Here is a 12,332-nt window from a genome sequence, read left to right as displayed (position 1 = left end):
TTGTAAAGTGTACCTAATTTACGATATCACAAACATGGGGAGACCGTTTGTTAAAGCATTTTGTCCATTTAATTAAAAAATATTGTCACACATAATCATTTTCCAAACACGAGCAAGCCTCTAAAATGTACACACTTTGATCTAAAGTAGCACAAGGTGAATTTCTTTATTTGCAAAATTCTGTTAGCTAATGGACTTGCAGTAATTCAAGACAATCAATTGCAAAAGTACATCTAAGACTAATATTGGAACTACTAATGAAAAAAAAACAATCATTGACATGAACATGTACAAGCTGTCACCACAGGATAGGGCACTGCCATCCATAAACACCTTCTCAACCCTTCACTACCACCCATCAACATGCTGACATCAAACCTGTCAGTCTTAAAGCGCTTTGAATCGTCTTTTCTGATCTTCAAGCAATGCCAAGCCAGAATCTTAACGTGCGTTATCTGAGCTCTCACGCATACCATCCCAGGAGGAAAGGAGCAGCTTTGCACTCTGTCTGACTTGTCGCAATCCGTCTGCCGCAGCCAACGTGGCCAGAACGCCGGGCCTAGATCCACCCACTGAGAACACAACCCGCATGTAGCGGACTGCACCAGCCAGGCTCGGACCGAGGTGGTGACATCTGGAGACAGAGTACTGAGGTCCACATCTGCAGCTTTCCTTTCCAACTTCTTCCTCTGACTTGCTGCCGCTTCCCTCAGCTCTGAAGAAGAAGTAATGTTGACATCTTCTCCGGAAGTGGTGTCATTTGGTAATCTGGCAGGTAGGGAATCGCCTCTTGATAAAGCATCACAGCTACCTTTGTCCGTGTTGACTCCAGAGCTTCCAGATGGTGGACCAATAGACATCCAGAATGGGTCAAAAGAAGATCCCAAAATACGAAGCAGCCGTGAAGGGCGATAATGTCTGGGTTTGGGCATGTAGATGTAGTCCTCGGGATTAGTCCTCGGCAAGGTGTACGGACGAAGTGGCTTTGAGTAAGACGGCAAACTGGCTCTCAGCCAAAGCAATGGTGGATCCTCATCAGTGTGCTCCTGATCTTCAACACCAGTTAGGAGTTGATCTTTGGTGGACATGTTGGACATGGAAGCTGCAGGCACATGTAGCAATGCACATATACTCAGGCAGCAACAGAGATAGACATCACGACCGGGCATCGTCTTTGGTCTGAGCGGTCTTCAGCAGATGAATGAAATCTGTTTCTTCTACTTGGACTTCTGCCTTTACTCCTCTGTCTTCCTATTATTGAGTGCCACAGGAACTTCATGTACCAAGACCCAGACATCCTTGAGTTCTTCAACAATAACAATTAAGGCTTATCTCACATAGACTGGGCTTATTATTGAGCATGGTCAGCATACGGCTGAGCAAAGATCGGTTGTTTAGACTATATTTCCATCAGAAAAAATACAATTCAGCTGAGAAATCACAATTTCTCTCTAACCTGTACTTGAGAATTGGAATAAATTATCAAAAAGACAACCCGCACCAAAGGAAAACATGCCTCATTGAGGATTATTTGGCCTTGAATTACTTAAGACCTCCATAGAGACTTCTTAGATCCATTAGAAAACAAACTTCAAGGAAAATGTGCATTACGGTAGATATCACAGGGATTTTCATTTTTAATAAGTAGCACAAAACATACATTGACCATACATTTATTTTGCCTGTATAAAATGTAGAGTATGGATCAAAGGCAAACAATGGTGATGTGAAGCTACTGTCTTTTAAACAATCTGGAAACACTTTTTCCACAATTAGATTTAAATCAAATGTTTGAATCAACAGCATAATAATGCATGTAATAAATATGCACACAAAGTAAATAAACAGCAGAGTTATCACAGTAGTGGTGTAGTGCAGATCGTTCTATAAGCGTACATAAGTCTTCCAAGAAATACAGTTCAGGTCACAGTATGGCTTTTTTTTGTGTTTGTACTGTCAAATGTGAGGGATACCAAAACTACAATTGCACTGTCGCAGACGACATCCCGTCCAGCAGACCATAATTGCTTATGATAATGTATATATATTAAGTTCTTAATTTGATCTCACCCTGTTCTTATTTGTTATAAGTTGTTTTTATTCTTTTAAAGCACCCTGAGCACCATTGGGATGTTGTAAGGTGCTATGCTATACAAGTCAACTTTGACTTTGGTTTGACAAGACAACTTTGAATTGGCTTCGGGGGCACCAAAAAAATCGGGGATTTTTTTTTTTTTTTACAGTGCAACCTTGGTTCACATCCATTCTAACCAAAACAGACACTAACTGAGTCAATTTTTCCCATAAGAAAATCAGTTAATCCAATGAATATGTTCCGTTGTACTCTCTTCCTTTCAATAAAGACATTAAAAAAATAACACATTTTTGGGATGTAATTATAATACAGTGAAACCGTATTTCTGCCCAAGGTTATCATTCTGTTAGAATCTCATACCGGCCTATGCATGTTTTTACATAATTGATAGTAATTATGGCAATCCCACCCTTAAATTTGACTTTCCAAATTGTATCATGACAAGGTGAACCGAACTGCTTGGAGAAAACATTAGAGGCCTCTATACATATGCTTGTAGGTAGTATATTTCAGTCTAAGGCAGGGGTGGGCAAACTACGGCCCGGGGGCCACATCTGACCCGCCAAGTGTTTGAATACGGCCCGCCCAATCTTTCCAAAGTATTTCATTTAAACTCAACATACAACCTGGCATCATGGCCTGAGCCAACCTTTTGATGGTTTTATCAATTTCGTTTTTTGACATGGTCTGTTGTTTACAAAGTGCTCCTGAAAAAAGGGACACAAGCACATAATAATAAAAATAATAATAATTATTATTATTAGATTATTATAATTATCATTAGAACTATTATGATTATTATAATTATTATATTAATGCTAATTATTATATTAATTATATATAATATTATTGTTATATTTGCATATTTTACTTAATAATAATATAATAATAATTATTTAAATTTTATTGTAATTATTATAATATTTTATTATTTTTAAAATATTTAAATATAAATATAAAATAATAAATAATAATATCAGATTGCATGACAATTTTACAGATACAATAATACCAGGTGGACTGTTACGTGTAAAATATATAGTCTGCCCCCCCCGTAAATTTTGTCATATCAATGCGGCCCGCAAGTCAAAAAGTTTGCCCACCCCTGGTCTAAGGGCTTGCCTCTCAGTCTAGAGTGAAAAAAGCTGGTCATGTGATCTGTCCTGTGGCCTTGTCGATTGCGGCGTCAGTCTAGAGGTGGAGGGCAATGTGTCACAGGTCGTACGGTTACTCTGGTCTGAAGATTTTCCCCGATCCTCTAAAAATTGATCAAATTCTGGAAGAAAAAAAATCAGTCAAGAGAGCAAGCTTGGTTACAAAGGAAAGAGAAGTGAAAACTGTAAAAAATGTTTATACAGAAAAACAGAGGCACACCTTCACTGGAGACTCCCTCACTGACGGCGGACTGGTCTTCCTGCATTTTCACACCAAGCAACACACAAACAACAAAGATGATGTGATATTTGAAAATATCTGTGATGGTGCCGGTCGAAAGAAATGAAGGATCTCACCGTATGACAAGACAGCCATTTATCCCCATTGTTCTGCAGCGTGTTTGTCCCTTGCATCGTCTTAGCAGGATGACAAAGAAAGACAGATACCTTTTTAGTCACATGATTACTTTTGGCTCCGGTGCTCCCCCTGCAGTTGTCAAGTGTAATTTAAATTTAAGGCATGTTATAAATCAGGGGTCTCAAACACGCGGCCCGGGGGCCAAATGTGGCCCGCAGGACACTAGTTTGAGGCCCCCGCCTTGATATGAAAGTTTAATGTTATATGGATGCTGTATGGTATCATGAAAAAATTATTACGTAAAGGTTAAATAACTGTTAATAGTTATCCTCCCTATCCGTGTGGAAGTGGTAAGTTTTTGGCTATTTAAATTTAAAGGAAATAACTTGAAGGCTACCGTTTAGGTCGCTAGCTCTCTAGTTTGCGAGTTAGCATGTGTCTCAAGACCCTGCAGTTGAGCAATATGTTGTAAATAAAAAGAGTATAAATGTGACTATAGTGTTTTTCATGTCTACAGGGCTCTAATAATGCTTTGTTCATTTTAATCTGAAAAAAATAATTTGCCAACTATATGTGGTTTCTTAAGTTTTTATTATTTGCCGTTTTATTATTATTATTATTATATTTATTTATTACTGATTGATTGATTTTCTTTATTCTTGATGTGTTTATTTATTTTTCATCTTATTTTGTGCAGAAAAATAAAAATTAAGATTTTTAAGAACAGTGTAATGTTTTATCAGAGCTTTTATTGTAGAAAATAAAATAAATTAAAGCGTTTTTTTTTTTTTTTTTGAAAACCTGATGCGGCCCAGCCTTGCCCAGACCCTAGCTCCAGTGGCCCCCAGGTAAATTGAGTTTGAGACCCCTGTTCTAAATCCAAAGTCAGATAGATAAAGGCAATGAATGCATTTCCTTGTCATTTTAAGTGTGCAGCTGTTACAATGTTACAGCTCATATTAATTCAACAGGAGGGGAAATCGGGGCAGGTTTAACAACATTAATCATGTGAAATTAGGATAAAAGTATATACTGTACATACACTTCTTGTGACCTGCAACCTTGAGTCCAGGGCCCCAGCAAGGCCCTCTACAGCTCCTGGGTCCTCATACTTGACACTGCGCAAACAAAATATTCACTCTGTAATCCATAAAGCATGAATAATTCCATACATACACGATACTCAATCGTCACAATTGTGCATACTAGAATAGTAGTTAAATCTACGCCAAGATGCCGCACATGGTGTCCTGATGTGTGTATTGTATGTAGTCTCTTTTACACAGAGATCCAGCAAAATTGCTGCATCATGAACATAACAAATGATAACAAATATTTATCCCTTTCACACAGAGTAACTTGCATTCTTTGTTGGGCATTGCCATTGCCTTTCAACGCAACAAGTGAGTCAGTGTGAGTGTGTCAAAATCACACCCCATCATTTGCCTTATCCACACATCCACACCCCTGATACCACTCTCAAGGCAGAATTGCCAAGTTAACTTGCCGTTTAAATAAAACAGTGACACAAACGTAAAAAAAAAGATAACACGGTAATGAAAAAGGGGCTCACCTTTTTCTCTGCTCTGCTAAGGATTTGCCTCGGGTTTGGGCAAACATGTCAAACTCTTCCTCTTCTTCTAAAAGACAGAAGTTGTTTGACAGCTGAATAATAATTTACAAGCAAAAAATGAAGAACCAAAATGTATTTTCTTATGCTTCAACATTCTAAGAATATCGGGCCCTAATTTACCGTTTGTGCAATTAAGGGACCATTAAAAGGCACAGGAAGCGTCTGCAGTTAATTTGCCAAGAGGGCAATACCAGTAGTTGCGAAATGCGGGTCTGAAAGCTGTATAAAGCCGTCCACAATGTAACCCCAACACTAATCAGCGACTGGGCAAAGAAGACAGAGTTTGGACTAAGGATCGACCGTTATGTTTTTTTTTTTGGGCCGATTTTTTTCCATCACCCTTGCATTTTGCTTGGGCCGATATTTGTGGCCGATACTGCTTTTGATCGCTCAATTTACATGAAAAAAATGACCATGATAACAAATATTACAGGTCTCATGTTTAAACAAATATTTATTGAAATGTAAACACTGAAAACAGTAGGATTCAGCTTTCTTAAACACACATTTAAATTGCATTATCAACTTTAAAAGGAATAAATATTCAACCATGTGCAAAACATTTCTGTCGTAGTTTAAATTTATCTAGCATCGGTGTGATGACTGCTCCTCTGCAGCATGACGTGACTGTAAATCATGCGGTGGAAAAATACATCGGCCGATACCGATACAAGGAAAAAACGCAAATATCCTTAGTTTGGACACACTCCTCAATCGCCTTCCTGGCTAGAAAAAGCTAAAATGTTGATAAGAATAATTAATAAAAACACTTCTTAAAATTAATGTGAAAATCTCAATTTGTCTCATTCTTGTGGACCCAATCGTCTCATCTCGTGAGTTGGGGGGGGGGGTCCTTGTGGCACCCCTATTTGTTAGTAATTAGCAGTGCTTGTAAGCATGTGGTACCACGATAATACCAGTTCATAGTGCGAGTTCATGCTTGTTCCTAGTAAGGACTTTAATGCAATGTCTTCGCATCATGGGATTATTAATAGCAATAAATCAAATACTGATACTGACTGTGGTTTGCTGACTGCCTCTGACTGGCAGACTGAGTGTTGGATTCAGGTTGGATGGTTGTTGCAATGACAGCAGGCTGGCTCAACGTTGAAGACTCTAGGTTAAGGTCGACGAGGTTCGGGCTGCCCTCAGAACTCTGCTGGGAGAATGAAATAAGAGTTCATGCATAGAACTTTAATGACAAAATAGTACAGCACTAAAAAAGTACAAAAACTCTCACTTCTTCCCCATGTGCAGTTTGTGCCTTGTTAAGTCTGTCAAACCTAAAATAAACAAAATAAGATTGTATTAGTCCTTTAAAAAAATAGAATAGCGGAAGTGGCTGCCGCATACCTTTCATAGCGGATGAAGGCATTGTTGAGGTCATCATTAACCACAAGAAGCTCCTCAATGAGTCCTTCATCCAGCAACCGAGGGATGAGCTCCACCACCCGAGTCTGCATGTTCTTACATACCGAGTATAGTTGCTGTTTGGACAGAGGGTGGGAGTAGGATTCATGGAATGTCTACGCTCATGATATCAAATTCGTTTGCAGAAAATGATGGCAAACATTTCCTAGAATGCTTTAAACATGCAATGATTATGGACAAAGGAGCACATGACCTCACAAACCTGTAGAAGTTCCGTATCATCCTGCTGGTTTTGTCCTGGTTTCAGCTCATTCAGCATTTCGGACATTACTGTGAGGTTTCCCTTAACCAGCGCCAGATCTCTTTGCAGCTTCTCTTTCTGGAAAGGACATTTTCAAAATAAAGCCACTATATTTAATGTGACGACAGTAGGAAAAATTTTTTTTTTGAGAAAACATACACACAAATACACATTTTATACACTATATAAATATTGTCTTAGGCCTGTCTTTCCTTATTAAGAAGCATTACCTGCTCTCCAGAGAGGGGGCTAGGTTGCTCGCTGGGCGGCGATACAGGGGAAGAACTGTGAGTGGGAGAACTGGGAAGAGTTTGTGGTTGTAACTGACAGGGAGGAGCACCCGTTGTCTCGGGCGTCTCATTTTCTGGGACGGTCTGAAATATGAAATCAAAAGAACGTGAACACAGAGATTCATCATACGTGCGTGTTTGCTAATCAGGTACTGCACAACTTGTATCATATATTCACAAATATAATATAGTCATGACACTGACTGACAAAAGGCATGCCTTCAATAAAATATACACTATTTTTGTGAATGTATATTTTAATAAATACCTCACTGACATGGTCAATCAAAACTAAGCATTGTAATTGGGGATGTCAGGTCATTATTGGTCCGATATCAGCATACAAATGTGATATCGGTCGAAATCTGTGTCAATTTTTTCCCGATCACAAAAATATTTTTTAAATGCTGTGTTCATGATATCGGAAATTGAGAGTTGGACGGTATCAGCATATCAGTTTTCGGCAAAAAAGCCAATATCAGACATCCCTAATTGTAATGTTTGTGAAAGTATGAATTTTGGAGCTCAGATTTTGCAGACCTACTATCTATAATGAAATCTATAAATATATACAGTATATATGCATTTTATTTGCTTTATTTACACCAGATGGTTGGGCTCACCCTGCTGGGAGTGTGAATGGGGGACAGAGCATCCAGGTCTGTCATGGGAAACTCCAAACCTCGTCTCCTTAGGTCGTCATAAACATACACCACCCCCGCGAGGGAGGGGGAAGTACGAAAGGCATCGGCCCATGACTGAGAAAAGCACAGTATATCTTTTTAAAGATGTAACAAAGCTTCCATTCACAAATAACTGGAATACAGGAAACAATAAAAAAAACAAAAGCCTTCATTGTATTACAACCAATGATAGACTGATTAACCATACCTGTATGAGACTGAGCACCCTGTCATGCAGGGCAGTGGGTGGGTTATATTTGGGTAAAATGGCACGCACTAAAACGCCTTCGACAAAGTCCTGTGACGCCACAAGGACATGGAAGCGGTGGCCGCAGTTCTTCACACATGACTCAAGAACCTGCATGACACGGAGACACAGACTGAAGCCCCAGAGAACAACAATATTATATTTACTAATTCTAACGTAGCTTCTGTGTAAGCTCAACACAATTTGAAACATAAAAAAAAACCTGTGCAGATAAATTACTCACAGTAAGGGCCAACATGATTTCTCTGAAGTTCTTGTTACCCACAATTCTCTTCTTAATGGCTTTGACTGCATCTCTTGGCCTGGGAACACAACTTTAATTTGCATTTTCATATTACGCATTTACTGTGCTATGTAAAGTGTAACACAGTGGTTCCACAGGGGACATAAATACGATTGAGAAACCGATACTATCTCTTTGTCTGTGCTGTACAGACTGAACTCGAAACTGAAACCAGTAAAAGCAGTGAAGCTTACAAACGTAGTCAAACTGCATGTTTAGTACAAAAAGTTTGTAGATGTTGGCAGGTCCACAGAAAAATGAATAAACTTTGCTTTGGTTCCGATTTTCGACAAGAAAAGCTCTGATAAAACATTCCACTGTTCTCAAATATCATAATTTTTATTTTTCTACACAAAATAAGATGAAAAATAAATAAACAAATCAAGAATAAAGAAAATCAATCAATCAGTAATAAATAAATATAATAATAATAATAAAACGGCAAATAATAAAAACTTAAGAAACCACATATAGTTGGTGGGTAGACAAATTATTTTTTTCAGATTAAAATGAACAAAGCATTATTAGAGCCCTGTAGACATGACAAAACACGACTATAGTCACATTTATACTCTTTTTATTTACAACATATTGCGCAACTGCAGGGTCTTGAGACACATGCTAACTCGCAAACTAGAGAGCTAGCGACCTAAACGGTAGCCTTCAAGTTATTTCCTTTAAACTTAAATAGCCAAAAACTTACCACTTCCACACGGATAGGGAGGATAACTATTAACAGTTATTTAACCTTTAACATGAACATTAATCAAACATAATAATTTTTTCTGGGTACATGATACCATACAGCATCCATATCAAACTTGCGCGGGCCGCACTAACATTAAACTTTCATATCAAGGTGGGGGCCTCAAAGTAGTGTCCTGCGGGCCACATTTGGCCCGCGGGCTGCGTGTTTGAGACCCCTGGTTTGTTATAGCTGGATTTGAAACTTTTTTTTTTTTTGCATAAGACACTAAAATAATGACAAATTATTCCTACCCTTCATCTGTCTCATTGATGATGTCGCATATCTCCATGTTGAGCCCCCAGTCCTCTGACTGCAGAAAGCCACTGGTTGCTCGCTCTACGGACAGAATACACAATACAACCACTAAGTGATGTAGACTGCAAATAAAGACGATTCTGAAAACGTGCCTTACGGTTATCTGCATTTCGTGAGAATTCTATTATCGTTCATGAAAATGTGAAAAAGAGACACAACTTTTATGCTTTTCATTTTCAAAATAAACAACAAATACATAGTTTGGTTGTTTGTATTTGGTAGTATGGTTTTGGATTTGAATCTCAGATCAGACTTCTTCTCTTTGTGGGGTTTGCTTGTTCTGATTGACCTTATGAGGGTCATATTTGAAGGTTTGAAATTGTCTATAGTTGTGAATACTGGATGTGAATGGTTGCTTGCTTGTCTATGCGTCCTGTGATAAACTGGTGACCAGCCAAAGTCACCTGGGATATGCTCCACTTCATCCATAACCACCAACTATATTATATTGGTAGAAAATGAATACTAATGGTCGTGCACTCTTTATTGATACCAAAAAAAAAAAACCCATGCTGGCAGAGGCGGATTCATTAGAAACAGATGACATGATCATCACTGGGTAGAACATATTTATAATAGAATGGACTGAAAAGGCTTGTTGTTTCCCTAAAAATAAAGGACACAATCTGTAATGAACATAGAAACCTCTGCCCGTTTATTACATAACCAAAACAGCATTCTGAGCTTTAACCTAACTTAACAATTGAGCAATCACAGCCAGCTTTACTCCAGCCCTCACGGGTTCCTCATAATCTCCTTCAGTCCTTCCACCCCCCTACACTTCTCAATCCCATTTACTCTTTAGCCTTGCTGCATCTACTCCCCCACTGAACTTCCACTTCCCAGCTTCGTGCACTTCATGTGACTTGTCAGCTGCTTGTGTTTGCCTCAGAAGGCGCTGAAGCCGCGCTGACATTTACGTGTGAGAAAACGAGCGAATGAGATTAGACGGAGAAAGGGTTGAGTCCTGCCTGCAACACTCTGTCACTAATTGAGTGGGGAGATAACACTTTACATTTGCAAGGATGTGAAGACAATCATCACATATTTATTGTATGAATGGACACACCCCTCACTGTATGATTGCACTCATTTTTTCCCACTTTATGTTGGAGTGTGTTTGTAGGAATTTGTTGCCAATGCATTCATTTTTGAGATCAGCAGTCACTAATGTATAGAACCCAAGCAGTGGCTCATAATCTCTTTTCTAGTTTTCACGTTAATTAAAAAAATGTTAAAATAAAATATCTTGAATACATGACTTGACTTTCTACTAGCTAGTGCTGCTTTTCCTCCATGAAAGAACGGCAGTGACAAGCACCTTCCAGTGTCTGAAAAGCGCTATACAAATAAAGCTTACTTATTTACTTTTATAGGAACAGAGCATTGGAATCAAACATTAACTGTGCTATAATGAGCAATGTGTGGGGTGAGCTCACGTAATTTAAGTTGAATTCACATTTTGAGTGTACAAAATGTGTATTTTCTGGGCTTTCTGATCATAATTAAATGCAGCAAATTGTACTTCCACTGTAAGACATACATTAGAGACTATATCCACTTATTAAAAAGACCACACATACATCCATAATAAAGACGTTGTGATGTTCGGAGTGTCCTTGAATGGTACCCTGTGCCCCCGTCTGCCATCCTAAAAGAGGTGTGGCTTGCCATTGATGCCCATGCGTTAATTAAACTGAAAATGACGGACTAAATTATGTGTCTTTAAATGTGGCTGCCATGGAGCTCCGTGCGATGAGCACATACCATGCATTTTGGTAAATAATATTAATAATATTGATATTATAATAATTAATTACATTAACATATTAATTATCGTAATATGAATTAATAATATTGTTAATTTTATTCACAGCTGTTTGAAAAAGACGCACAAGCCACCAGCAACATCATGTCATCTACACAATGTCAAGAAAAAAAACCATTTCTGCTAATTTAATGTTGTTTTTTTTATGTACAGTAAAACAGTACACATTTTGAATCATTTATGTCGCCCCCTGCTGGCGATGACAAACAGTGCATAGACGATGACCGCACATCTGCATTCGGTGGACTTTGAAAGTGAGTGTCCATGTAAGACATGGATAAAATATTATAACTCGTCTTCTAACACTGACGGGTAGAGATTGTTGTCACTTTAACATAAAGCAGACACTGAAAAATTAGAAAAGAACTAACGCCTGCCTCCGTTCTATGTTTTGGCTTCTTCAGGAACTGCAATGCCTTCGTGCAACTTACCAATTCTCTGACCAACAGGTGTTGAAAAGGCGTTTCCGATGAGAAACTCCATCTTCTCTCCGAGCGAAAACATCCTGTTGAGTTGGCAGCGAACGTCAAATGGAAAACGTACGTTTAAAAGTCTACTCAAATAGTCAATACAGAACCGCAGTGCTGCCTTTCTGCTGTGCTGCGACTTGCCTCAGAGCAGACAGTCACGTGAATGCGCGCGCAAGCACACACACATACACAGGAAGTGCGCGAAGAATAGCCTGTAAATGCGGAAGTAAATAATTCAACAAATGCAATACTGAACTATTGTTAGAAATGTCAAGCATTGGAATTTAAAAGCCACATTTCAATACAGGATTTGAGCTTTTCAAATATCGCACTCGACTACCTACACATTTGTCTTTAGCGCCATCTAGTGCCTAAAATGAACGTAAGTATTTTTAAGTTTTAAACTACCCATAAATAGTAAATAGGTGCTGACATTACAATAGTGAACGAGCACTACTTATTTAAACAGTTTACTGCGATAATCGAAAAACACTAGCAGTTAACTGAGATTTAATAATATATATATATATATATA

General features: G+C 38.4%; 2 protein-coding genes across 4 annotated transcripts; both read right to left on the bottom strand.

Moving 5' to 3' along the window:
- Positions 1-72: 72 nt before the first annotated feature.
- Positions 73-1,845, bottom strand: LOC131139779 (noggin-1-like). Its single transcript, XM_058089669.2, has one exon. The coding sequence runs from the start codon at positions 1,167-1,169 to the stop codon at positions 273-275; it is 897 nt and encodes a 298-aa protein (XP_057945652.2). The 5' UTR covers positions 1,170-1,845; the 3' UTR covers positions 73-272.
- Positions 1,846-2,007: 162 nt separating this feature from the next.
- On the bottom strand, positions 2,008-11,944 carry LOC131139766 (target of Myb1 membrane trafficking protein). Of its 3 annotated transcripts, none has more exons than XM_058089650.2 (15): positions 11,759-11,944; positions 9,436-9,520; positions 8,377-8,455; positions 8,094-8,243; positions 7,826-7,960; positions 7,143-7,286; positions 6,874-6,990; positions 6,594-6,727; positions 6,481-6,523; positions 6,261-6,399; positions 5,181-5,247; positions 4,650-4,725; positions 3,607-3,666; positions 3,470-3,509; positions 2,008-3,371 (listed from the first exon to the last, which is right to left on the bottom strand). In XM_058089650.2, exons 1-15 carry the CDS (start codon positions 11,829-11,831, stop codon positions 3,226-3,228), a joined length of 1,488 nt encoding a protein of 495 aa, XP_057945633.2. In that variant the 5' UTR covers positions 11,832-11,944; the 3' UTR covers positions 2,008-3,225. The 3 variants fall into 3 exon arrangements, with proteins under 3 accessions (XP_057945633.2, XP_078649305.1, XP_057945641.2); XM_078793179.1 differs by having other exon boundaries at positions 5,181-5,244; XM_058089658.2 differs by having other exon boundaries at positions 6,261-6,396.
- Positions 11,945-12,332: the final 388 nt, after the last annotated feature.

Source organism: Doryrhamphus excisus, linkage group LG9, assembly GCF_037039965.1.
Source record: "Doryrhamphus excisus strain RoL-2023G ecotype Guam linkage group LG9, RoL_Dexc_Guam_v1.1, whole genome shotgun sequence".
Classification (NCBI taxonomy): Eukaryota; Metazoa; Chordata; class Actinopteri; order Syngnathiformes; family Syngnathidae; genus Doryrhamphus; species Doryrhamphus excisus.
This window is presented reverse-complemented; position numbering and strand designations above follow the sequence as displayed.